Source organism: Hordeum vulgare, chromosome 6H, assembly GCF_904849725.1.
Source record: "Hordeum vulgare subsp. vulgare chromosome 6H, MorexV3_pseudomolecules_assembly, whole genome shotgun sequence".
Lineage (NCBI taxonomy): Eukaryota > Viridiplantae > Streptophyta > Magnoliopsida > Poales > Poaceae > Hordeum > Hordeum vulgare.
In genome coordinates this window covers 253,675,301-253,699,766 of record NC_058523.1, presented here as the reverse complement: position 1 = coordinate 253,699,766, position 24,466 = coordinate 253,675,301, and the positions used below count along the sequence as shown (strand labels likewise).

At 42.9% G+C, this 24,466-nt stretch overlaps 1 protein-coding gene across 1 annotated transcript in view; it reads right to left on the bottom strand.

The window, feature by feature from the left end:
- Positions 1-15,820: 15,820 nt before the first annotated feature.
- Positions 15,821-24,466, bottom strand: part of LOC123406381 (transcription factor GTE4-like) — a 10,676-nt gene continuing 2,030 nt past the window's right edge. Inside the window, exons 2-5 of the mRNA XM_045099889.1 lie at positions 24,456-24,466; positions 24,244-24,366; positions 24,043-24,105; positions 15,821-16,181 (exon numbers count right to left, since the gene is read on the bottom strand). The exon at positions 24,456-24,466 is cut by the window's right edge and continues 29 nt beyond it. Of these exons, the coding sequence (XP_044955824.1) occupies positions 24,050-24,105; positions 24,244-24,366; positions 24,456-24,466 (190 nt within the window). The 3' untranslated portion in view covers positions 15,821-16,181; positions 24,043-24,049. The remainder of the gene's footprint in view (positions 16,182-24,042; positions 24,106-24,243; positions 24,367-24,455) is intronic.

Below are 24,466 nucleotides of genomic sequence, written 5' to 3'. Positions count from 1 at the left end.
ATCTCGTTACCGACAAGTCTCTTTACTCGTTCCATAATACAAGATCCCGTGACTAACACTTTAGCCACATTGCTTGCAAGGCTTATATGTGATGTTGTATTATCGAGTGGGCCCCGAGATACTTCTCCGTCACACAGAGTGACAAATCCCAGTCTTGATCCATGCTAACTCAACGGACACCTTCGGAGATACCTGTAGAGCACCTTTATAGTCACCTAGTAACGTTTCAACGTTTGATACACACAAGGTATTCCTCCGGTGTTAGTGAGTTACATGATCCCATGGTCATAGGAATGAATACTTGACATGCAGAAAACAATAGCAACAAAATGACACGATCACATGCTATGTTTATAGTTTGGGTCTTGTCCATCACATCATTCTCCCAATGATGTGATCCAGTCATCAAGTGACAACACTTGTATATGGTCAGAAAACCTTAACCATCCTTGATCAACTCGCTAGTCAACTAGAGGCTTACTAGGGACATAGTTTTGTCTATATATCCACACATGCATTTATGTTTTCATTCAATACAATTATAGCATGGATAATAAACAATTATCTTGAAATAGGAAATATAATAATAACTATTTTATCATTGCCTCTAGGGCATATTTACAACAGTCTCCCACTTGCACTAGAGTCAATAATCTAGTCTCACATCGCTATACGATTTACATTGGAATGAATCAAACACACATACAATTTTGGTGTTGATCATTCTTCGCTCGTGGAAGAGGTTTAGTCAGCGGATCTACAACATTCACATCCGTGTGCACTTTGCAAATATTTACGTCCTCTGCTTCGACATAGTCGCGGATCAGGTTGAAGCGTCATTTGATGTGTCTGGTCTTCTTGTGAAACATTGGTTCCTTGGCTAGAGCAATGGCACCAGTGTTGTCACAGAACAAAGTTATTGGATTTAGTGCGCTCGGCACAACTCCAAGATCCCTCATGAACTGCTTCATCCAGGCACCCTCCTTAGCCGCCTCCGGGGCAGCCACGTACTCCGCTTCACATGTAGAATCTGCTATGACGCTTTGCTTGGAACTGCACCAGCTTACCGCACCCCCATTGAGAAAAAATACGTATCCGGTTTGAGACATAGAGTCATCCAGATCAGTATCAAAGCTTGCATCGACGTAACCCTTTACGACGAGCTCTTCGTCACCTCCATAAACGAGAAACATTTCCTTAGTCCTTTTCAGGTACTTCAGAATATTCTTGACCGTCGCCCGGTGTTCCACTCCTGGATCACTTTCAAACATGCCTTCCATACTTATGGCCAGGCTGACGTCCAGTCTTGTGCACAGCATTGCATACATGATAGACCCTACGGCTAAAGCATAGGGGACGGTACTCATCTTTTCTCTATCTTCTGCAATTACTGGACATTGAGTCTTACTCAACTTTATACCTTGTAACACAGGCAAGAACCCTTTCTTGGATTGTTCCATTTTGAACTTCTTCAAAACTTTCTCAAGGTATGTGCTTTGTGAAAGTCTTATCGGGCGTCTCGATCTATCTCTATAGATCTTAATACCTAATATGTAAGCAGCTTCTCCTAGGTCCTTCATTGAAAAACTTTTGTTCAAGTAATCCTTTACGCTCACCAAAAACTCCACATTGTTTCCAATCAGCAATATGCCATCCACATATAATATTAGAAACGCTACAGAGCTCCCACTCACTTTATTGTATATACAAGATTCTCCAGCAACTTGTATAAACCCAAACGCCTTGATCACCTCATCAAAGCGCTTATTCCAACTCCGGGATGCTTGCACCAGTCCATAAATGGATCGCTCGAGCTTGCATACTTTGTTAGCATTCTTTGGATCGACGAAACCTTCGGGTTGCATCATATACAACTCTTCCTTAAGAAACCCATTAAGGAACGCCGTTTTGACATCCATCTGCCAGATTTCATAATCGAAAAACGCAGCTATTGTTAATATGATTTGGACGGATTTAAGCATTGCTACCGGTGAGAATGTCTCATCATAGTCAACTCCTTGAACTTGTGAAAAACCCTTTGCCACAAGTCGAGCTTTATAAACAGTCACATTATCGTCCGCGTCCGTCTTCTTCTTAAAGATCCATTTATTCTGAATAGCCCTGCGACCTTTAGGTAATACTTCCAAAGTCCATACACTGTTTGCATACATAGATCCTATCTCGGATTTCATGACCTCTAACAATTTGTCAGAATCTGGGCCCACCATTGCTTCTTCATAATTCGCAGGCTCATTGTTGTCTAACAACATGATAGATAAGACAGGATTCCTGTACCACTCAGGAGCAGTATGTTATCTTGTCGACCTGCGAGGTCCGACAGTAACTTGATCTGAAGCTTCACAATCATCATCATTAGCTTCCTCCTCAACTGGTGTTGCCTCGACAGAGATTTTCCTCTGACATGCGCCACCATTCTGTTGGAGCATAGGTTCCACAACCTCATCAAGTTCTATCTTCCTCCCACTCAATTCTTTCGAGAGAAACTCTTTCTCAAGAAAAGCTTCGTTCTTAGCAACAAACACTTTGCCCTCGTATGTGAGATAGAAGGTGTACCCAACTGTCTCTTTTGGGTAACCTATGAAGACGCACTTTTCCGCTTTGGGTTCCAACTTTTTAGGCTGAAGCTTTTTGACATAAGCATCGCATCCCCAAACTTTAAGAAACGACAACTTTGGCCTCTTGCCATGCCATAGCTCATATGGTGTCCTCTCAACGGATTTTGATGGTGCCCTATTTAAAGTGAATGCAGTTGTCTCTAATGCATAACCCCAAAACGATAATGGCAAATCGGTAAGAGACATCATAGATCGCACCATATCTAACAAAGTATGATTACGACGTTCGAACACACCATTACGCCGTTGTGTTCCAGGCGGTGTCAACTGTGAAATGATTCCACATTGTCTTAAGTGAGCACCAAATTCAAAACTGAGATATTCGCCCCCTCGATCAGATCGTAGGAACTTGATCTTCTTGCTACGATGATTTTCAACTTCACTCTGAAATTGTTTGAACTTTTCAAACATTTCAGACTTGTGCTTCATCAAGTAGATATATCCATACCTACTCAAATCATCAGTGAAGGTGAGAAAATAACGATATCCGCCACGTGCCTCCACACTCATTGGTCCGCACACATCAGTATGTATGATTTCCAACAATATATCCATACCTACTCAAATCATCAGTGAAGGTGAGAAAATAACGATATCCGCCGCGTGCCTCCACACTCATTGGTCCGCACACATCAGTATGTATGATTTCCAACAAGTCACTTGCACGCTCCATTGTTCCAGAGAACGGAGTCTTAGTCATCTTTCCCATGAGGCATGGTTCGCACGTGTCAAGTGATTCAAAATCAAGTGACTCCAAAAGCCCATCAGCATGGAGTTTCTTCATGCGCTTTACACCAATATGACCTAAGCGGCAGTGCCACAAAAATATGGCGCTATCATTGTTAACTCTAACTCTTTTGGTCTCAATGTTATGGATATATGTGTCATCACAATCAAGATTTAATATGAAAAAACCCCTCACATTGGGTGCATGACCATAAAAGATATTACTCATATAAATAGAACAACCATTATTCTCTGACTTAAAAGAGTAACCGTCTCGCAATAAAAAAGATCCAGATATAATGTTCATGCTTAACTTAGGCACTAAATAACAATTATTTAAGTTCATAACTAATCCCGATGGTAACTGAAGTGATACCGTGCTGACGGCGATTGCATCAACCTTGGAACCATTTTCCACGCTGTAACACCCAAGATATGATCCTATCCTCAATTTGGCACGAAGGCCTCGTCAGGGATAGACGCGCATCTCGTCGTTTCACAAGAATGAATATCGTTACAAGTACATGTACTGAAAAGATGAGATATATGGAATCGGCTTACACTCACCACAAGCTACATCAGAGTCACATCAGTACAATACATAAACATCATGAAGAAGATCAGGGTCCGACTACGGACGAAAACAAACGAGAAAAGAAAACGACGTCCATCCTTGCTATCCCAGGCTGCCGGCATGGAACCCATCCTAGATCGATGAAGAAGAAGAAGAAGAAGCAACTCCAAATGAACAATCAACGCGCTCGCGTCAAGTAACCTTTACCTATACTTGCAACTGGTGTTGTAGTAATCTATGAGCCATAGGGGACTCAGCAATCTCATTTCCAAAGGTATCAAGACTAGCAAAGCTTAATAGGTGAGGTATAGTTAAGTGGTGAGGTTGCAGCAGCGACTAACCATATGTGAGGTGGCTAACTTACGAGTACAAGAGTGAAGAGGGGGAAGATCTACGCATAGCGGACGTAAACTACTCATGATCAAATGAATGATCCTGAACACCTACTTACGTCAAACATAACCCCACCGTGTCCTCGATTGGAGAAGGAACTCGCTAAAGAGACAGTCACGGTTACGCACTCAGTTCGCATATTTTAATTAAATTAACTTCAAGTTGTCTAGAACCAGTGTTAAACCAAGTTTCCACATTGCCACATAACCGCGGGCACGACTTTCTGAAAGATTTAACCCTGCAGGGGTGCTCCAACTAATCCATCACAAATTACCACAAGCCGCATAGAAATCCTCGATCACGAAACTCGCGATCTCGTCGGACTCCTTAGTGGAAAACCTCAACTCTGAGGTTACCCAAAGCATCACCGGAATCCCGATGCACAAGATATTTCATCAAAGGTAAAACTAATCCAGCAAGGCCGCCCGATGTGCCGGCAATCCCGATAGGAGCCGCGTATCTCATTCTCAGGGCACACCGGATGAGCGATGGTTACCATGCCAAACGTCGAGTTGCCCCGGGTAGCGTTAATAAGTTGCTCTGTTTTGGGACCAACACCATCAGCACTGGCCCCCTGTATTATGTAGGAACTCCTCGGGTAGCGCTAACTCCCTATGCATTTCAGTATTAACAGAATTATTATGTTGGGAAAATATAGAACCAATGGTGGGCCTTGCCACACCAGCTTTAATCTAAGACGAATTATCAAGGCGGTCCCCATAACAACCCCGATTGTGTTAGGAGCGCTCAATTATGGAACATAACACCGGTAGCCGAAACTAAGGGTGCAAAGGTGGAACAAAACACTAGGCTAGAAAGGCCAAGCCTTCCACCTTTTACCAAGTATATAGGTGCATTAAATTAAATAGCAATTAATAGGGTGATATAACAAGGAACCCATGTTATCACATGGAAGCAACTACACCTGCAACTAGCAACGCTAACACATGGTTAAGCAAGCGGTAACATAGACAAATAGTGGTTTGGTAGGTTGTGAACAGATTGAAGGTTTTCATGGCAATGTTGAGAGGCTGATATTTAACAGGTGGTAGGCAACGAGACAATAACGATAGAAACGATGAAACTAGCATGGCAATGATAGTAATGGTATTTGGGGAAATGGTCATCTTGCCTAAGATCCCGCTTGGAAGAAGAACGACTCCGTGAAGCAAACGAACTGATGTAGTCGAACGGGTCCTCACATTCCGACACGCTTGCGGAACTCTATCGAGACGAAGGAAACCGGAAACAAGAATCAAAACACGATATTCACCACGGAACATGCACGACAAGATGCAATCCACATATGATGCATGAAGAGATGAATATATGCAAGACATGGCATGTCAATTCACAACAACCAAACACTACACATTAAGTGAAGTTCAATATGCAACGAGTTGCATATTGACGAAACTCCACATACGAATTATTTTAGTTCTATCCCGATCAGGTACACGGCAATATTAAATGTTGTCAAACATGGAAAGATGTGAAGCGTAATTAAGCTGTCTATCTAGGCATTTTAAATGAGGTCGGAAATGACATATAGCATCTCCGAGATGACCTCATACGTTAATTTATAATTCTGTCCAGATCTGAACTAACATGTTTTAATATTTGTTAAACAGCAAAAAAAATAGGTTCACGTGATACTACACGTCATTTAAATCAATTTACACATAGAGAACATCTCCAACGGAGCTACGGTTCAAAAGATACGAACACCGCAAGATATGATGGCATGAATGCAATATGTGTGCAACGACAGTCACAAGCATTTCAAAACATACAACCAGCAACAAAATATTAAACTACATGAGATTCTAAGCAAGTTTCATATAGGACACGATTAAAACGGAGCAACGGTTCAACAACTACGAGCTAAACAAGAAATCACTACAATCTGCCAAAATCAGCCACATAGCATTTTCTACACCCCACAACTACGAGCTACACAAATCCAATATGCTCAACCAAGGCATGGTCAATAGAGGGCAAAAAGCACTACAACATACAACTAATAACACCTAGCATGGAAGCATGGATCACTAGGAAAAGAAGTCACAAAATGGCATCTCACACGCTGTTTCAGACTTAGTGAAAACCACAGTTTATAAAAGTGTAGTTTTCAATTTGAAGGCATATTATCAGCAGAAAAACCATAAGCTACAAGACTCCAAATGGAATGAACATTGACGGCATGCTAGAGAATCCTAAAGTCTACAACTAACTCCATTGCACCAACCTCAAAAGAGCTACAGATCACTAGATAAACTCATGCAAAGACAGCAACAAAATATAACAGATTTCAGACTTAGAAATATTTCAGCATCTCCAAATCAGCACTATTTTCTGGCAAGTTGAGAGCAAGCAAACCGCACCTAAACATGGATTTCTATTGCAACCAAAATTACCAGGGGCTAGTCTACACATCCAAGGGCAAACCTCTAGTTGACAACTCCTTCATATCATGCACGGATTAAAACCCACAAAATAAACAAAAGGGCAACATGGCAAAATATCACGCACACTAACTTGTTGAAAAGCTAAAACTAAATGCACAGTTAAATTATATGGATTTTTCTACCCCGAAAACATATATCACATGTGGGGTTACAAAAAATAATATCGCCACACTTATATGCGAGAATATGTCCTTCACACAAAATGACAAACTAGCAATGGAATCCTAGATGCAAAAGTACCAACAACTACTCTAAAATACATGGGAAAAGGTCCCTAAAAACATGAGCATTTCATCTACGGAGTTCGAGCAATCCGGACACACACGAAAATAAATACGGGATAAACCCCAATAAGGACAGCACGCTAAACTAGGCATATGGCAAGTCAAATCACTTCAAACATGCATGCAAGTTGCAAATTATGAATCTACGCAAAAAACTACACAAGTTACATATATAAATCGTTGCGATCCGACGCACGGTTAAAAAACTATAGCCGTTTTAAAATCTAGCATTTTTTCTGAAATAAATCAAATCCAAAAAACTAATTAAACTAAACGGGTCGTGTCCATCTACGGGCTGAAATAGCGCACGGGAGCAACACAATTAAAAGACGCCTAGGCACGGGGGATAGGCGGGGCGCTCACCATGGGCCGGCCTGGCTGGGTCGATCAGCACAGAGGGGAGGTGTTGGGCCGACGGGGTGTTGTGGAGGCCGGCCTGGTCGCTCGTTGGAGTAGGCCGCGGTCGAGGCGACTAGGCCTCGGGCTCGCACGCCGCGTGGGGGCACGCTGGAGGCGGCCCGACGGGATCCTGCGCTCAGTCGCTGCCGGCTGCCCCCAACGATCGAGCGCGAGCGCGGCCACGCAAGGCGGGGAGGCCGAGGCCTGTGGGGATCTTCGCCGGCTCGCCGACTACAACGGCGGCCGGTGGCTGAGCGGCGGCTGCTGTGCGGGAGGGTTGCAGCTACGCGCGGGAGGAGCAAGGAACGCTCCTGCGAGGGATGGTACTCCGGCCACCAGGGGCTCCGGCCGGAGATGCACGCGCGGCGCTGACCGGCACCGGCGGCGACACCTCTCAGGCAGCGAGCACCATGGGGATGCGCTGCGGGCTGCTGCTCGACATGGGATCAGCTCCTCTGCGGGCACCCGGACGTGTCCGAGTTGGACGCGGACATGTTCGGTAGGTGTGGAATCTGGGCGAATCTGGGCCTTTGGATGGAAATCCAATGGTCCAGATCTGACCTGGGATGAGATTTCGAGGGAGAGAGGAGATGGGACTAGCAGGTGGGGTTTTTGAGGGGGGTGGCTGCAAAAATGACTAGGGGGAACCCTAGTGGAGTGAGAGAGGCCTCTCCATGGGGGTAGTCTTAAATAGGGTTGGGCTATGGTGGGGTGGACCTCGTCCGTCCGAGCGCGATCCGATGACCAGGAACGAAGGAAGTAGCTAGATGGGTCTAGTGGGCTGTGTAGTTGGACTATGTAGGGATGAGAGGGAAATGGTGCGGCCCGTGGCAACACGGATTAAAATACCGAAAAACGTCCGACGATAGACCGGAGACGGTGCCGCTACGGTCGACCGTTCGGGTACCAGACGGACTCCGATTGCGACGAAATTTGTCAGGCGGCCTACCTATATCTAAATAAGACCGCACGCCAAGTTTCAACTCAATCAGAGAATATTTTACATGCACTTTTGAAAGCAAGGATTTGACGGTGCCGCGGGCGCGTGCGAGTGTGGTCGGGCTCAGAACAGGCAACGACGAGAACCGGCAACTAATAACAGATGCAAGTTTTGAAAACTGGCGGCAGCGGGATGTCGATGCAATGCGGATGATGCGCATGATGCGATGATGATGCGACAAATAAAAATAATCACACGACGACAACGGTATAAAAGGGGGAATCTTCTGGAACGTCGGTCTCAGGCTGTCACACACGTGCGTCGTCACTTCATCCTTCGCCAGCCTTCGTTTATTCCGCAGTTCCTCCTTCAAGTTGCAAATGTGAGCAACAGAACCAGTATCCAATACCCAGGCACTACTACAAGAGTGGTTAGGTACACATCAATAACATATATATCACATATACCTGGTTTGGCGTTGGTCGCCTTCTTATCAGCCAAATACTTGGGGCAGTTGCGCTTCCAGTGACCCATCCCCTTGCAATAATAGCACTCAGTTTCCGGCTTAGGTCCAGCCTTGGGTTTCTTTGTCGGAGGGGCAACAATTTTGCCGCTCTTCTTGGAGTTACCCTTCTTGCCTTTGTCGTTTCTCTTGAAACCAGTGGTATTATTGACCATCAACACTTGATGTTCTTTCCGGAGTTCTGACTCCACGACTTTCAGCATCGCAAATAACTCGCCGGGTGACTTATTCATCCCTTGCATGTTATAATTCGCACAAAGCTCTTGTAGCTAGGTGGCAGTGATTGAAGAATTATGTCAGTGATAGCCTTTTGCGGGAGTTCAATCCCCAGCTCAGCTAGACGGTTTGAGTACCCAGACATTTTGAGCACATGTTCACTGACAGACGAATTCTCCTCCATTTTGCAAGCATAGAATTTATCGGAGGTCTCATACCTCTCGATCCAGGCATTCTTCTCAAAGATAAACTTCAACTCCTGGAACATCTCATATGCTACATGACATTCAAAGCGTCGTTGAAGTCCCGGTTCTAAGCCATACAAGACTGCACATTGAACTACTGAGTAGTCCTACTTACGCGTTTGCCAAACGTTCAAAACATCTTGACCATCTGTAGCGGGTGGTTCATCTCCTAGCGCTGCATCAAGGACATAATTCTTTTGCCCAGCTTGTAGGATAAGCCTCAGATTACGAGCCCAGTCTACAAAGTTGCTACCATCATCTTTCAGCTTAGCTTTCTCTAGGAACGTATTGAAATTCAGGTTGCTACTGCGCGAGCCATATGTCTACAACATAAAATATTGCAAACTGTACTTAGACTATGTTCAAGACAATTAGAGTTCAGCTAATCATATTACTAATAAACTCCCACTCAAATAGACATCCCTCTAGTTATTTGAGTGTGGCATGATCCAAATTCCCTAACTCAAGTCCGATCATCACGTGAGTTGAGTGTAGTTTCAGTGGTAAACATCTCTATGCTAATCATATCAACCATACAATTCATGCTCAACCTTTTGGTCTCTTGTGTTCCGAGGCCATGTCTGTACATGCTAGGATCGTCAAGTTTAACCCGAGTGTTCCGCGTGTGCAACTGTTTTGCACCCGTTGTATGTGAAGGTTGAGTCTATCACACCCGATCATCACGTGGTGTCTCGAAATGATGAAGTGTTGCAACGGTGCATAGTCGGGGAGAACACAATTTTATCTTGAAATTTTAGTGAGGGGTCACCTTATAATGTTATCGTCGTTTTAAGCAAGATAAGGTGCATAGAAGGACTAACATCACATGCAATTCATAAGTGACATGATATGGCCATGATCTTGTGCTTCTTGATCTCCATCACCAAAGCACCGGCATGATCTTCATCATCACCCGCTGCACACTATGATCTCCATCATCATGATCTCCATCGTCGTGCCGCCATTGAGGTTGTCGTGATATCTATGTTCTCACTACTAAATCTACAACCTAGCAATATAGTAAACGCATTTGCAAGCACAAACGTTAGTTTAAAGACAACCCTATGGCTCCTGTCGGTTGCCGTAGCATCGAGTGCAAGTCGATATTTAACTATTACAACATGATCATCTCATACATCCAATATATCAAATCATGTCTTTGGCCATATCACATCACATGCATACCCTCCAAAAACAAGTTAGGCGTCCTCTAATTTGTTGTTGCATGTTTTACGTGGCTGCTATGGGTATCTAGTATGATCGCATCTTACTTACGGAAAACGACAAGGTGATGTGCAAATTGCTATTTAACCTCTCTCCAAGGACCGCCTCGATCAAACCCGATTCAACTAAAGTTGAAGAAACAGACACCCGCCAGTCATCTTTATGCAACAAGTTGCATGTTAGTCGATCAAACCGGTCTCTCGTAAGCGTACGAGTAAGGTTGGTCCGGGCCGCTTCAATCCAACAATACCGCCGAATCGAGAAAAGACTAAGGAGGGCAGCAAATCGAACATCAACGCCCACAAAAACTTTTGTGTTCTACTCGAGATTACATCTACGCATGAACCTAGCTCATGATGCCACTGTTGGGGAACGTTGCATGGGAAACAAAAAAATTCCTATGCACACGAAGACCTATCATGGTGATATTCATCTATGAGAGGGAGATCGGATCCACATACCTTTGTAGATCGCTAAGCGGGAAGCATTAAGCAACGTGGTTGATGTAGTGGAAAAGCTTCATGATACAAATCACCGTCGTCCCACAATCCGTCCCGATCTAGCACCGAACGGACGGCACCTCCGCGTTCAGCACACGTACAGCTCGATGAGGATCTCCTCCTTCTTGATCCAGCAAGAGATACGAGGAAGTAGATGAGTTCTCCGACAGCGTGACGGCGTGCCGGTGATGGTGATGATCTATTCCTGCAGGGCTCCGCCCGAGCTCCGAAGAAAACCGATCTAGAGGAAGAACTACAAAGTAGAGGTTTAGGGTTGCACGTGACAAAGTTGTATCTCAAAAACCCTAAAACCTCTACTATATATAGGAGGAGGGTAGGGGCTAGCCTTGGGGATCAAGGGAGGCCCTAGGGCGTCGGCCAAAGGGGGGAGGAGGGACTCCCACTCCAATTCGGTTTGGAAGGTGGAGTCCCTTCTTTCCTTCCCACCTCCTTCTCTTTTTTTTCTTTCTCCTTAGATTTTTTCCCTTAGCCGAAATAGCCCTATTGGGCTGGCCTCACCAACCCACCAAGGGCTGGTGCGCCACCCATGGGCTATTAGGTTCTCTCCCGGGTGGGTGGCCCCTCCCGGTAAAAACCCGGAACCCATTCGTCACTCCCGGTACACTGTCGGCAACGCCCGAAATCTTTCCGGAGGCCAAATGAAACGATCCTATATATAAATCTTCGTTTTCGGACCATTCCGGAAACCCTCGTGACGTCTGTTATCTCATCCGGGACTCCCAACAAACCTTCGGTCACCAACACCTATAACTCAACTATACCAAAAAGTCACCGAACCTTAAGTGTGCAGACCCTGTGGGTTCGAGAACTATGCACACATGACCTGAGACACTCCCCGGTCAATACCCATCAGCGGACCTGGATGTCCATATTGGATCCTACATATTCTACGAAGATCTTATCGGTTGAACCTATGTGCCAAGGATTCATATAATCACGTATACCGCTCCCTTTGTCCTTCGATATGTTACTTTCCCGAGATTTGATCGTCCGTATCCCTATACCTATTTCAATCTCGTTACCGGCAAGTCTCTTTACTCGTTTCGTAATACAAGATCCCGTGACTAACACTTTAGCCACATTGCTTGCAAGGCTTATATGTGATGTTGTATTACCGAGTGGGCCCCGAGATACCTCTCCGTCACACGGAGTGACAAATCCCAGTCTTGATCCATGCTAACTCAAGAGACACCTTCGGAGATACCTATAGAGCACCTTTATAGTCACCCAATAACGTTGCGTCGTTTGATACACACAAGGTATTCCTCCGGTGTCAGTGAGTTACATGATCTCATGGTCATAGGAAGGAATACTTGACACGCAGAAAACAATAGCAACAAAATGACACGATCACATGCTACGTTTATAGTTTGGGTCTTGCCCATCACATCATTCTCCCAATGATGTGATCCAGTCATCAAGTGACAACACTTGTATATGGTCAGAAAACCTTAACCATCCTTGATCAACTGGCTAGTCAACTAGAGGCTTACTAGGGACATAGTTTTGTCTATATATCCAGACATGTATTTATGTTTTCATTCAATATAATTATAGCATGGATAACAAAAGATTATCTTGAAACAGGAAATATAATAATAACTATTTTATCATTGCCTCTAGGGCATATTTCCAACAGAAACATCATGCAATGTATTATAAGCCTCGTTGTTACTGTGAAAATACATACATACGCGCAAACAATCATACAATTGCACATAAATACAAACATTTGCTTCTATCCACACTAAATCTTGCATACCCCGAATAGCACAAACCCTAACCTAACATAAAAACTATAAGACCAACCATAATGTACCAAATCCCTAACCCTAGCATGCAAATCCTAAACCATACCTACAAATCTGTAACCCTATCACACAAATATCAAATGAAAATTGAGAAAAAAAGAGAGGATGAACTAGGGTATCACCAAATCGATCCAATGTGGGTATGTCAACCAATAAAAAGAGGGGGAATGGAGGAGAATACTTTGAGGGTTCAAAGGGAAAGAGGATCCACCATTTTTGAGCTAAGATCTTCAACATTTGTGGGGCAAGGGAGCGATGTGAGGAGCGAGTAGAACAAAGGAGAAGAAGAAAGAACACGGGCATGATTGCTTCGGATCAGATAGGCGTTTTCTTCTACCAACAGTCACGGCGCCATTGGCCAAGGCATCGTGCTATTAAAGTATGGTGCCCTGGCATGTGTCGTTATACTTCCAAGGCATGTGAGACATTGCAAGTCGCTCTAACAGCATGGTTCCCTTAACTACGGCGTTGTGTTGTCCACCATGGCATCCCAAGGTGGGGCGTCCTCAAAATGGGTCATTTTATGAAGAAAAAAAAAACAGATCTGGTTCATTTTGTACTTGTGTTTATAAAAAAGGGTCATTTTTGCGAATATCCAATTTTGAGCCCGGGTTCATCCACACCCGGCCAGAAAAAATCATAAAAAAAATTAAAAAAGACAAAAATTCCAAAAATTTTGTGCAAGGTAGATAATTTGATGCGTGAGGTGCGCTTTAAATTTCAAACCATTTGAACATTTCAGTAGCTCTCAACAAAAAAGACAAATTAGGATCCAAACGGTATACTTTTTAGAAGACCCTAAATTTGTCCTTTTTTGCTGGGAGCTACTCGGATATCCAAATAATTTGAAATTTGGAGCGGACATCATGCATCAAATTCTCTATTAAGACAAAAAGAAATTGAAATTCTTTGAATTTTTCTAGTATTTATTTCGAAATCTTTTTATTCAGCATGGGTGCAAATGAGTCCGGAAGCCAAAACGACTCACTCTCAATTTGTCATTTTTAACACGGTATAAATAGAGACGCTCATACATACGCACATGCACTTATCCATATGAATGCATGTATGCACATCCTATCAATTTTCTGAATTTTTTGAATTTTTCTAGTATTTGTTTCGAAATTTTTTATTCGGCATGGGTGCAAATGAGCCTGGAAGCCAAAACGCCTCACTTTCATTTTTTTCATTTTTAACACAGTATAAATGGAGGCGCTTATACATACGTATATGCATTTATTCCTATGAATGCATGCACGTACACCCTACCTATGTGAGCACCAGTAAGAAACTGAGCCGGTACATTATCTTAAGATTCACGAAGTCACTACATGTTATCTTAAGATTCACGAAATCATTGTACATTATCTTAAGATTCAAGAAGTCACCACACACTCTTTCATAGTCGAGAGAAAAGTCTCCACCTACTAAACACACATCATCGAAAGATTAAAACAAATCCAAAAATATGTAAGCACTATATCAAATCTAGGACTTAAACTCTAATAGACGAGGGATATTGTTGTCCTTCTAATCATCCGACCACATGTTTTGATTTGTCGTTTTTTTGAAAAACAAGCCAACTTGATAGGAGTATGTCAATTGCTTCGAGGTTTCAAGGTCACACGTGGAATACCTTTTACACTTCATTAACTGGACACCATCATTGAATATAGTATAGTGTGTAGAGCATCGAGCTGACATTTTATTTGATGTTGTTGAGGTGCTAAAAGAATACAGTATGAAATTATGTTGTACACGAGATTATTTACTGATATCAACTTCCTCTTCACAACTAATAGCTCGGTGCACATGATTGTTTTTCATAATTATGCTTAGAACTACTCCCTTCGTTTCAAATATAAGACGTTTCAAAGATTTTACTGTAGATTAAATATAAGACCTTTCAAAGATTTTACTATAAACTACTCCCTCCGTTTCTAAATATAAGTCTTTGTAGAGATTTCACTAGTGGACTACATACAAATGTATATAGACATACTTTATAGTGTACATTCAATCATTTTGCTCCGTATGTAGACATCCAGTGAAATCGCTTAAAAGACTTATATTTAAGAAAGGAGGGAGTACTTCCTCCGTTTCAAAATATAAGACCTTTTAGGAATTTCATTAAGAAACTACATACGGAGCAAAATGAGTGAATCTATACTCTAAAATATGTCTATGTACATCCGTATGTAGTTTATAGTGTAATCTCTAAAAGGTCTTATATTTAGGAACGGAGGGAGTACATACGAATACATGTAGTCATATTTTAATATAGATTCACACATTTTACTCTGTATCTAGTCTATAATGAATTTTTTTTAAAGTCTTATATTTAAAAACAAAGGGAGTAAAACGTATGGTTTTGACTAATGGAGGCCCACTTGGAGGAAGATAAACATTACCGTCTCAAACAGCAGAGCTGATTGATCTTGTTCAGCTAACCCTATATCAGTGCAAGGGAAATGTAATGTCCCCAATTGGGTTTTGAAACAAACAGGCTTACAGAGCCTCAACAAATCAACAAAGCACGCGGCAGCAGAATCCCCAAGAAGGCAAGAAAGCACCTGAACGGGTAATTTCAATGCAAAAAGAAACAAAACATGAAGTGCCTCAAACTTTGTAAGTCTTACTGATAAACTGAACCATGATGAGCAGAGACTGATGAGAGACAAGACTGAAACATTCCTTGCACTTGCAAATCACAACCCTTTGCAACTAAGCATATACCACCAGGAAACATGGACTTGCGTCAGCGTCAATGATGACAACACAAAAGAGTCAAAAGCGCTTGAACGTCCCAGTCAAGAATTATTTGAAAAATTACAATCCACGAACAGCTGATGCTAAACTGTAACAGTAAGAACAACACCTGGTATATTGAAACACTGCCAAAACCGTTGAATAAACAGGACAATATGGCTTGTTAATGCAGACACAACAATCACCTTCCTAAACATAATGCTCAACAATCACCTTCCTAAACATAATGCTCAATGTGCGTCTAATGTACAGGCTACATAATTCCAGAGCCAGGTTATCTTTCCTTCAGCTAGGGAACAAACAAACCTTGGTAAAATACTGCCTTCATCTAACATCACAGCAGCTACTTAAGAGGAGATACCTAAGAGACGAGACAAACATGTACAATCACTAAGGCATTCTCATGCCAAATACAATTAGACAGTTATTGTCTATTAGACCAAGTCCTGAACCTGCAAATCAGAAGAAGGTAACCATGATCAAAAATGAGATAAACTTAAGGAAAATAGCAGAGCACTTTACAGAGTACAAGCTGAAAAGGTAAAAATGAAACAGACGAAAATGCAAAAATTCATAGTAGTAGTGAACAGAAGTAGCACGGCAGAAGAAAACTACAGGTGTATGCAGAATTATGTTTCATATCAAGAGGATCTCAGGCTGAGTGATGATCCATCATGGCCGGCAATGCTCCTAGAAGGAAAACATAGAACTGAAGTAGAAAATACAAGTCTCCATCGAATTAGTGACACCACCTGAAATAACCAACATGTTTACCAACAAATTACTTGGGTGACTGACTCGTCTCAAGCATACTGAGGCCAACTCCTAATGCTCCACCTTGTACAGGTGCTAAGTCTGCCAACTAGGCAAAAAAACTCTTATGTGCTCTTATGTGGAGGTAATTAAGAGAGAGGAGTTTGGTGACCCCAGCAAGAAACGATGCTAAGCGCGTGTACCTACACAAAAGCACAATTTACAGTCTACATATCATTAAATTAGTTTTTTCCAGAAAAAGTTAGTAAATCATAATGGCCTATGCGTACCAAGATTTGTGCTCAAAATAGTGCATTGCAAGAATTCTTTGAAATAATAATGGCATGTTTGTCCTAGCTACTGCTCCAAACATGTTCGGTTCCCGGTCTAGCTTTTCCAAAGAGCAGCTAGATAAGCAGACTAGATATGTAGTCTAGGTCGATCTTCCGTAATTATATAGTCTGCTTATCAGCAATTATAAGATGTATATTTTTCCTATCCAGATTTTTTTGGCTTATCAGCAATTATAAGATGTATATTTTTCCTATCCAGATTTTTCTGGCTGACATGGGATTTTTTCACAATCTATCTATAACTCTTACATCCCTTTTTCTATTGGTGCTAAAACTCCTACATCTGCCACTAGTGAACACAACGGGGCGGCGGCCAATGTTGCCGAGGGTAGCCACTAAACCGAAGTGTGGCCACAAATTCCAGCGAGCAGGCAAGACTTGGGCGCTCCGACTTCTGATGAAGGAATAGCCAAATGGGCAATGCGAAAATGGGTCCTAGGCACCTATTGGCTTCAAAGAAGACCAAAACTGAAGCTAGAAGATGGATGGAGATTTACACATTTACCAGCTCATACGTGTGGGTTCTAGGTACCGATTGGCTTCAAAGAAGCCTAAAACTGAAGCCAGAAGATGGATGGAGATTTACACATTTACCAGCTCATATGTGCATATATTCCTACTTTGGTGCTCGTGGGCATGTTCAAGTGTGCAACATCTCTTCCGGGTGAATGAGAATACACTATGGGGCATGCCTGGATGGTAGCCAATACCTGCCCTACCAATTATTTGGTACAACAACAACAACAGCAACAACAACAAAGCCTTTAGTCCCAAACAAGTTGGGGTAGGCTAGAGGTGAAACCCATAAGATCTCGCGACCAACTCATGGTTCTGGCACATGGATAGCAAGCTTCCACGCACCCATGTCCATGGCTAGTTCTTTGGTGATGCTCCAATCCTTTAGATCTCTCTTTACAGACTCTTCCCATGTCAACTTTGGTCTACCTCGACCTCTACATTATCAGCATGCTTTAGCCGTCCGCTATGCAGTGGGGCTTCTGGAGGCCTACATTGAATATGCTCAAACCATCTCAGAGGATGTTGGACAAGCTTCTCTTCAATTGGCGCTATCCCAACTCTATCTCGTATATCATCATTCCGGATTTGGTCCTTCCTTGTGTGGCCACACATCCATCTCAACATGCGCATCTCCGCCACACCTAGTTGTTGCACATGTCGCCTTTTAGTCGCCAACACTCAGCGACATACCACATTGCGGGTCGAATCGCCGTCTTATAGAACTTGCCTTTTAGCTTTTGTGGCACCCTCTTGTCACAGAGAATGCCAGAAGCTTGGCGCCACCTCATCCATCCGGTTTTAATTCGATGGTTCACATCTTCATCAATATCCCCATTCTTCTACAACATTGACCCCAAATAACGAAAGGTGTCCTTCTGAGGTACCACCTGCCCATCAAGGCTAACATCCCCCTCCTCCTCATGCTTAGTAGTACTGAAAGCGCATCTCATGTACTCGGTCTTAGTCCTACTAAGTCTAAAACCTTTTGATTCCAAGGTTTGCCTCCATAACTCCAACTCCCTGTTGACCCTCGTCCGACTATCATCGACTAGCACCACATCGTTAGCAAAGAGCATACACCATGGGATATCTCCTTGCATATCCCTTGTGACCTCATCCATCACCAAGGCAAAAACATAAGGGCTCAAAGCTGACCCCTGATGCAGTCCTATCATTATCGGGAAGTTATCAGTGTCGCCATCACTTGTTCAAACACTTGTCACAACATTATCGTACATGTCCTTGATGAGGGTAATGTACTTTGCTAGGACTTTATGTTTCTCCAAGGCCCACCACATAACATTCCGCGGTATCTTATCATAGGCCTTCTCCAAGTCAATGAACACCATATGCAAGTCCTTCTTTTGCTCCCTATATCTCTCCATAAGTTGTTGTACCAAGAAAATGGATTCCATGATCGACCTCCTAGGTATGAAACCAAACTGATTTTTGGTCACGCTTGTCATTCTTCTTATGGGGTGCTCAATGACTCTCCCATAGCTTCATTGCATGGCTCATCAATTTAATTCCACGGTAATTAGTACTCCCTCCATTTTTATATACAAGGCCACAAACCCATATTACAGGTACCAAGACAAAAGTTAATGCCTTCTAAGTCAATGTCGCAAGACACCTTGTCTCCTCGTTTGTCGTGTAAATTAATGTGTACTTTTCTCTCTCATTCACATCAAGCCAATGATCTCACTCACACATGCATGTAAGGGATAATTAATGTCCTCCTTTGTTAGTATTACGAGGCAAACACCATTAATATTGCATTGATGTTAGTGGCCTTGTATTTCTGCAAATTGTAATTTTGATAGTGGCCTTGTATTTCTGCAAATTGTAATTTTGATAGTGGCCTTGTATATAAAAATGGAGGGAGTACAACTCTGAACATCCCCCTTGTTCTTGAAGATTGGTACTAATATACTCCGTCTCCATTCTTCTGGCATCTTGTTTGCTCAAAAAATGAGGTTGAAAAGTTTGGTTAGCCATACTATCGCTATGTCCCCGAGGCCTCTCCACACCTCAATGGGGATACAATCAGGGCTCATCGCCTTCCTCCTTTCATCCTCTTTAAAACCTCCTTGACCTCGACTCCTGGATTCGCCGCACAAAACGCCTGCTAGTATCATCAAAGGAGTCGTCCAGATCCATGGTAGAGCTCTTACTCTCCACAATGAACAGTTTGTCAAAGTACTCCCGCCATCTATGCTTAATCTCCTCGTTCTTCACCAGGAGTTGCTCTGATCCATCCTTGATGCACTTGATTTGGTCAACATCCCTCATCTTCCTCTCTCGGATCTTGGCCATCTTATAGATGTCCCTTTCGCCTTCCTTCGTGTCTAACCGTTGGTAGAGGTCCTCATACGCCAACCCCTTGCTTCACTCCCAGCTCGCTTTGCAGCCTTCTTTGCCATCTTGTACTTCTCTATGTTGTCTACACTCCTATCTAGATATAGGCGTCTGAAACAATCCTTCTTCTCCTTAATTGCCTTCCGGACATCATCGTTCCACCACCAGGTATCTTTAGCTTCTCTTCTACTTCCCCTGGACACTCCAAACTCCTTTGAGGCCACCTTACGAATGCAAGTCGCCATCTTCATCCACATGTTGTCTGCATCACCTCCTTCCTCCCAAGGGCCCTCCTTAATGACCCTCTCCTTAAACGCCTAAGCTACCTCCCCCTTGAGCTTCCACCACTTCGTTCTAGCGACTTTTGGCACGCTTGTCCCGCTGGACACGAATCCGAAAGCGGAAGTCAGCAACCACAAGCTTATGCTAAGGGACAACACTCTCTCCAGGTATCACCTTACAGTCTAGGCATGCACGCCTGTCTTCTCTTCTCGAAAGGATGAAATCAATATGGCTAGAGTGTTGCCCACTATTGTAAGTCACTAGATGTGATTCTCTCTTCTTAAAGAGGGTGTTAGCTATGATCATGTTGTAGGCTAGCGCAAAGCTTAAGACGTCTTCTGCTTCTTGATTCCTGATGCCATAGCCAAATCCCCCATGCACCTCTTCAAAACTTGTGTTAGATGTGCCCACGTGGCCATTGAGGTCTCCTCCTATGAAGAGCCTCTCGCCAATCGATACACTCCTAACCATGTCTTCTAAGCCTTCCCAGAACTCCCTCTTGATGTTCTCATTGTGGCCTACTTGCAGGGCATACGCACTGATAACATTGGTAACTAAGACCCCAACTACCAGCTTGACCAGGATAATCCGATCCCCATGTCTCTTGACAGTCTACCACTCCATACTTGAGGCTCTTGCTAATCAAGATGCCTACTCCATTATTGTTTGCAACCGTCCCCGTGTACCATAGCTTGAAGTTGGTACCCTCCACCTCCTTCGCCTTCTGTCCCCTCCATTTGGTCTCTTGGACGCAAAGGATGTCAACGCCTCTCACCGTTGTATCAACTACCTCCCGATTATTTGGTCAGGACCAAAAATTTGGTGACTGTTTGGATGGTTACCAATACTTAGCAACTCTAATTTATTCTTCTAGCCAATGTTGGCGAATTCATGGGCAAGCAAAAGCTTCACCAAAATATTAGCTAGCCAAATGTTTGGTATGGGTAACTTGGGCTCAAACCAAATACACCCATAGTTCCACCCATACCCATCTTGCCAGTTTGTGTGAATGCACTTAAATGTTGGTCCAACAAGAATTAGATGTTCATCCTACTATCCATATTGCTTAACTAACAAATCAAACAACAACATCAACAACAACAAAGCCTTTAGTCCCAAACAAGTTGGGGTAGGTTAGAGCTGAAACCCATAAGATCTAGCAACCAACTCATGGTTCTGGTACATGGATAGCTAGCTTCACCGCATCCCTGTCCATGGTTAGTTCTTTAGTGTACTCCGGTCCTTCACATCTCTCTTTACGGACTTCTCCCATGTCAAGTTTGGTCTATCCCGACCTCTCTTGACATTATCAACACGCTTTAGCCGTCCGCTATGCACTGGAGCTTCTGGAAGATTGCGCTGAATATGTCCAAACCATCTCAGACGATGTCGGACAAGCTTCTCTTCAATTGGTGCTACCCCAACTCTCTCTCGTATATAATAATTCCAGACCCAATCCTTCCATGTGTCACTCAGCGCCATACAACATTGCAGGTCGAATCGCCGTCCTATAGAATCTGCCTTTTAGCTTTTGTGGCACTCTCTTGTCGCAAAGGATGCCAGAAGCTTGGCGCCACTTCATCCATCCGGCCATCTTTGCCACCTTGTACTTCTCTATGTTGTCTGCACTCCTATCCAGTTGTAGGCATCTGAAACAATCTTTCTTCTCCTTAATAGCCCTCTAGACATCATCGTTCCAACACCAGGTACCTTTAGCTCCGCTTCTACTTCCTCTGGACACTGCAAACTCCTCTAAAGCCACCTTACGAATCCAAGTTGCCATCTTCCTCCATATATTATCTGCATCACCTCCTTCATGCCAAGGGCCCTCCTTAATGACCCTCTCCTTGAAAGCCTGAGCTGCCTCCTCCTTGAGCTTCCACCACTTCGTTCTAAAGACTTTGGTGCGCTTATCTGGACACGAATCCAAAAGCGAAAGTCAGCCACCACAAGCTTATGTTGAAGGATAACTCTCTCTCTAGGTTTCACCTTACAATCTAGGCAAGCATGTTTGTCTTGGGACATCCCAACAATCCTAACCTGTAACCCCATTAATTTATGAGTTATGACCTTCTACAAACACACATACATAGGTAGAAGATGGGGAGGACAAATAATACTACCACCATATTAACATCACACGCATACAAGGTCGTGGGCGAGTAATAGCTGTATAGAGAAGGCAAAGCAGACGTGGGAGCCATATGTAAGGCAACAGGTAGCCTCTACTCACTTCGGCACCACTTTCCAACAAATTGGACCCAAGGTTGTCACCACGAGCCCAGCCTTTCCCGCAAGCATTGTTTATAAAGCGTCCCGCTTCAGACGCTCAAGCGTCGCTTAAGGCGCCCTGGCAACGCCTTAGATATTTGCCCGCTTTAGGCGCTTAAGGGCCCGCTTTAGGCGCTTAGGCGTCGCTTAAGCGTTAGAGCGGATGGTGCTCGCTTTAGGTCACTTTACCGCTTTATAAACAATGCCCGCAAGTGCATTTTTTACCACCAGAATTGTTGCTACCATGGAGGTAGCCATCAACTTGTCTGCTATAATCAGAGGGGTGCTACCCACACATCATAATTCTGTTATGCCCATATTTAGGATCAACTGTAGCGAGCAGACAGGCAGCCCACCGAGCAACAGTAGGCGATGGGCAAAGATAAAATTATGAGCATGGCAAGTGGCATTTATGTTTGCAAGTGAGAAATATCAAGTTGTATGGTTATGTTCCAGTACTACCAGTGCCCAAGCTGCTTTGCAGACACATTACCATCAATTAAGCTAGATTGTTTTTGCCAACTTATCTAGCTTGTACCCAGAAGCCCTAATCAAAGACCGGCCAAACAGGGCTACTTTTTGGGAAACCAAACAAAAGAAACTACCCAGGAAACCTAAGTTCAATAAACGGACAATACGACTGATGAAAACAAATTACTTCCTTAAAAGTATCTAAACTTCATATATCTGTAATTTTCCAAGTCTTGGATCATTTCATCATATATCAGCTTATTATCCACATTTTGCTTCTAGCGATCAGGTAATCGCAGTGTTCAAGAAAGCGTTTTTAAGCGACGCAGCCGCCGCTTAAGAGCTGAGCGGTAGATTAAGCGGGTTTTTTTTTAATTTGGCCAAATTTGGCTGTTTTTGAACTACTTATGCTTGTCTGCTTGCTCAATAATGGCAATATGCCATTTATCTTATTATTAGGCTCTGTTTGGGAACCATTTCCTTCATATTCTGGCAAAATTCTGGCCACATGATCTCTATTTGCTTATGTCTACTTGAACTGAACTCCGTTTTAGTTACTATTTTGCTTGCTATGTGAACCTGATGTGTATTTTCTGTTGTGTGAACTGAATTTTAGATGCTAATTCAATTACCCATGTGCCATGTTTCCTATTTTTATGAGTATATTATTCAAAATCTGCCAAGTTCTACTCAATTTAAAAAAAAACTCGCTTACGCTTTCCGCTTTTTTGAACATTGGGTAATCAAACTAATCATAAGGGCAAGAATCAATGACATTAAGTACGCAAAGTTAGAAATCATAAGGGCAGGATATTATCTCCTCATGTAGTCTCACCTCATAATTTCTTTAAACCCAATTACACTCTCATAACAATGTATTGTTTGTCCTTATACTTGGCAGTATACACTGAAAAGATTTTCTTCTAATTCTCACATAAGCAAATGTGTAAACCTTATACTCTGTTGGACAGGTTGTATATTCACAAAATGCTAAGTTGCTGTTTTCAGATCACTGTACTTTAACATATCATGTGTGGTCAGAAAAATTGAACATTTATCTGGGTGTAGAAAGTCAACGATGCAAAAAATAACATGCAAGTGAGACCAACCAACACACTAGCAAGAAATACTTACTATTGCTATTTTCTTTTGAACGACAGTATTAACGTTTGCCTAAGAAAAATTTACTGAATAAAATGAAGGAACAAAACTGCCACAAAAGAAATAGCTGACACTTTATAATATCACAAATACATCCTGCTAATTTCTAAGCAACCAATACATATTTATAGTTACCAAAACCTACCTATTTCTCAAGATGAATTGGCAGCATTTGATCCATCTGTAGAAGAGCTGTCACTGTCTGAGTCTGCCAAGACAATCATTAAATGATTAGGCTATACAACTATACTACAGCCTAATCATTCGCTCAATACAAATGTAAACACCTAAACATAGACTAGAAGTCAAATACAAAAAGCAAAACAAAGACAGAAGGAAATATTACCGCTAGAAGAGGAATCTGAATCGCTGCTGGAGCTGCTTGAGCTGCTAGATCTACTGGCACTCGGCCCATTATTATTATTTTGGTCTGGCACAGAAGTTGCTAATTGCTCGCTCACCATCAAATCTGTGCATAAGATAAGTCGTAGTTTTATAATCGCCTTGTCATGTGCTTTTACTTTTAGGATGAATGAATTAGGGGCGAAAAATACTTACTTAGCTTTGGA